This window comes from Chenopodium album, chromosome 24 (assembly GCF_948465745.1).
Source record: "Chenopodium album chromosome 24, dcCheAlbu1.1, whole genome shotgun sequence".
NCBI lineage: Eukaryota > Viridiplantae > Streptophyta > Magnoliopsida > Caryophyllales > Amaranthaceae > Chenopodium > Chenopodium album.
In genome coordinates this window covers 4724339-4727546 of record NC_137857.1, presented here as the reverse complement: position 1 = coordinate 4727546, position 3208 = coordinate 4724339, and the positions used below count along the sequence as shown (strand labels likewise).

General features: G+C 36.1%; 1 protein-coding gene across 1 annotated transcript; it reads left to right on the top strand.

Annotated features, from left to right (window-relative positions):
- The first annotated feature begins 698 nt into the window (after window positions 1-698).
- On the top strand, window positions 699-2384 carry LOC145611212 (uncharacterized). Its single transcript, XM_081666509.1, has 2 exons — window positions 699-1563; window positions 2075-2384. The coding sequence occupies exon 1, from the start codon at window positions 763-765 to the stop codon at window positions 1558-1560; it is 798 nt and encodes a 265-aa protein (XP_081522635.1). The 5' UTR covers window positions 699-762; the 3' UTR covers window positions 1561-1563; window positions 2075-2384.
- Window positions 2385-3208: the final 824 nt, after the last annotated feature.

The following is a 3208-nucleotide window of genomic DNA, read 5'->3' as shown; positions in this document are numbered from 1 at the left end:
AATATGTATATTGATTTATTTATTTAAAGTCAATGTTGTTACATTCAAATACATAGTTTAGGCATTGAACCCTTTTAGTGTATAATTTAAAGTGGATGTTGTGGATCTATATTTGAGTAATCTATGTCAAGCTTGTGCTTATTTTCGAGATATATATTTGATTAAAAAAAAAAAAAAAAACCAGGTCGGAAGTAATATTTCAACCAAAATTTTGAACGGGGTCATTAAACTGAAGTGGTACGCCCTTTTACTATTAGATCGCTCAAACTACTCACTAGCAATTATTGTTATGGAGTAGCTAGCCCAGTAGCCCATACTAATTACTAATTATTCTCAAGCAAGCATATTGTATTGATATTAGTATTGCAAGAAAACTATGATGATTTTATTGTTAATGATACTTCCCAAACCAAAGCAAATGTAGAACTATATATGGTGATTTATTTTTTCTAAGTAATGGTAAAAAAAGAGTTAGGAAAAAAAAAAAAGGGGTGAAAGCAACTGTGGGCAAAATGCAATAGTAAGGTTGTTTTATGCCAACTAATAGTGGGGGAGTATTTTTGGCAGCCTCTTCTTTGGCCTAGTCCCAATGCTTTGTTCACGTGAAATGCTGCTTCAGTGTTCTTTTTTTTGTTCTCTTGTTATGTATGCATAGATTTTCCCTTATTTTGCCCTCTATATAATCTACACTCTTTTCTTCACTACTCTCTACCATTACACTTCCTACTGTGCTCTTCTTTCTCTTCACTACTATCTTCTAACATGGACTCCTCTAAGTCCTCAGCTCTTCTCTTCATATGCATGCTTTTCGTTTCCTCGGTTACTCCCATATTGGGTTGTGGCTATTGTGGTGATCAGCCATCTCCCAAGCCCGGAAAGAAACCCTCTGAACCACCGGCCACCATCCCTAAATTGCCCGTTCCTCCAGTCACTGTCCCCAAGTTGCCCGTTCCACCGGTAACTGTCCCTAAGTTGCCCGTTCCACCGGTTACTGTCCCCCCTAAGTTGCCCGTTCCACCAGTGACCGTCCCCAAATTGCCCCTACCCCCTACCACTGTCCCAAAATTGCCCGTTCCACCAGTGACCGTTCCCAAGTTGCCCGTTCCACCAGTGACCGTCCCCAAGTTGCCTCTACCGCCTACTGGCATCCCAAAATTGCCCGTTCCACCAGTGACCATTCCCAACTTGCCCGTCCCCCCAGTGACCGTCCCCAAGTTGCCCGTTCCACCAGTGTTGAGCCCACCATCAGGCCCAAGTGACGCGCCATGCCCACCAGGCAGCAGCCCATCAAAAGGACAGCCCACATGCCCAATTGACATCTTGAAGTTGGGTGCTTGTGTGGATCTTCTAGGTGGGCTAGTCCACATTGGGCTTGGTGACCCAGCAGTGAACAAATGTTGCCCAATTTTGCAAGGACTTGCTGAGGCAGAAGCAGCAGTTTGCTTGTGTACAACACTCAAAGTCAACCTTCTTAACCTTAAACTTTATGTTCCCATTGCTCTTCAAGTTCTCCTCAGTTGTGGCAAGAACCCACCTCCTGGCTTCACTTGCTCTGTTTAAATGGTATGTCACTTGACCAATCACCCTATTACTCGCACTTAAATATTCTTTCGCTGCAAATTAAAGATTCCAAATGAGACAAACAAAAATAGAGAGAATGCTAATTAAATCACGCTATAATATATCTTATCATTACAATATTATTGTTATTTGAGAGAAAATTTAAGATTGTGATCCAATATAATTTGGATTTTAGCCAAATGTGCCAAAATTGTTATTAAAATGTAGATTATAGATTTTATAGATTTTTATACATCATAAATAGTTGATGTAACGATAATTAAATTTGGATACATGTAACGAATATCATCTTATGTATATATCTCCGGATAACATTTTATATAAATAGATTAAATTTGACGTCTAAGGTTTGAAGGTTAATTTCTTTACAATGATTGGGCCCATTTACGTAAGGACATTTAAGAAATTACCTTATAGTTAAAATTAAAAATAAATATATAAAAAAATTTCTAGATTATAATCTTTAATTCTGTTTTTGTATTATATATTGCAGGTTGGTAGATGAATTACGATTGAACGAATGGACGATTTTGACATGAAAGGATGTCGAGCATCCAATATTTTTATCATTTCCATTAACTTGTTCTACCTCCTCATGTAATATTTTGGATTTGTTAATTCTTGTTCATTGGAATTTGGTAGGATGTTATTTGGGTTTATTATTGAACACATATTTTATTTGTAATAACTCATATGTTATGAGTTAAAATTGCTACATTCATATGTAATATTATGTGTTGTATCACATTATGTTATTATTGTAACCAAGTAATGCAATGGCACATCCCTTTAATTTGTATCTATTCTATAAGTTAACTCTTGAGAAGTTTGATATTCACATATGCAATCGTTTAAATTCAATATCTGATAGTCTCTATACTATGAATATCGAATGCTAAATATAAAAAGAAGAAATTTTCTATGACGAGCATTCAATAATTTCTTTAAACATTAAGATCCGTAATCAATTGGTTATGTTATCATTTACCCCAAATTCACTTAGGCATTGACGATATATCAAGTCAATTAGTGAGCTTAATTGGTGAATTTGTGTTTGATATAAAGTTGGTTCGGGTCATTTTCACTCTAACCTTTTCGTTTATTTTTGGTTATGGGTCAAAAAAAAGTCTTCTAGATCCAAAAAATGGCGAATTTTGATCGATCATCGCAAGAGACTCAAGCCCTAAACACCACAAAAATGTAGGGTTAGAATTTGATCTCCTTACTTCCAAAGTTACAAAGGATGAGGTAATCGCTAGAATTTGTGCTCTTGGTTGATGATGAATCTTCACATAATCACATGTAAGATCAAACTCTTTGCAACCACCCAAATAGTCTCCCTATCGTTTCATTCACCCAAACATTGATCCAAATTACGTGAATGTTAACTAACTTAATTAAGTTATGAGATGGTCCATAATTTAATCATGGAAGTTGTAAAGAACATTGATTGCTTGGGAAATGGTCTTCCTTAGCTTCACATTAGGGAACAAGAGTAATGTAAGTTCCACGGTTATAGTTAGGTTGTATTTTACATGAAGATTTAATGGCTTGCTCATATTTTACTTTATTAAGGGTCTGTTCACTTCAGCTTAATTTCAGTTCAGTTTAGCTCCAAGCAGTTTAG

Excerpts from the sequence above, each read along its gene's own strand:
- LOC145611212 (XM_081666509.1), top strand. The coding sequence starts at position 763 with ATGGACTCCTCTAAGTCCTCAGCTCTTCTCTTCATATGCATGCTTTTC.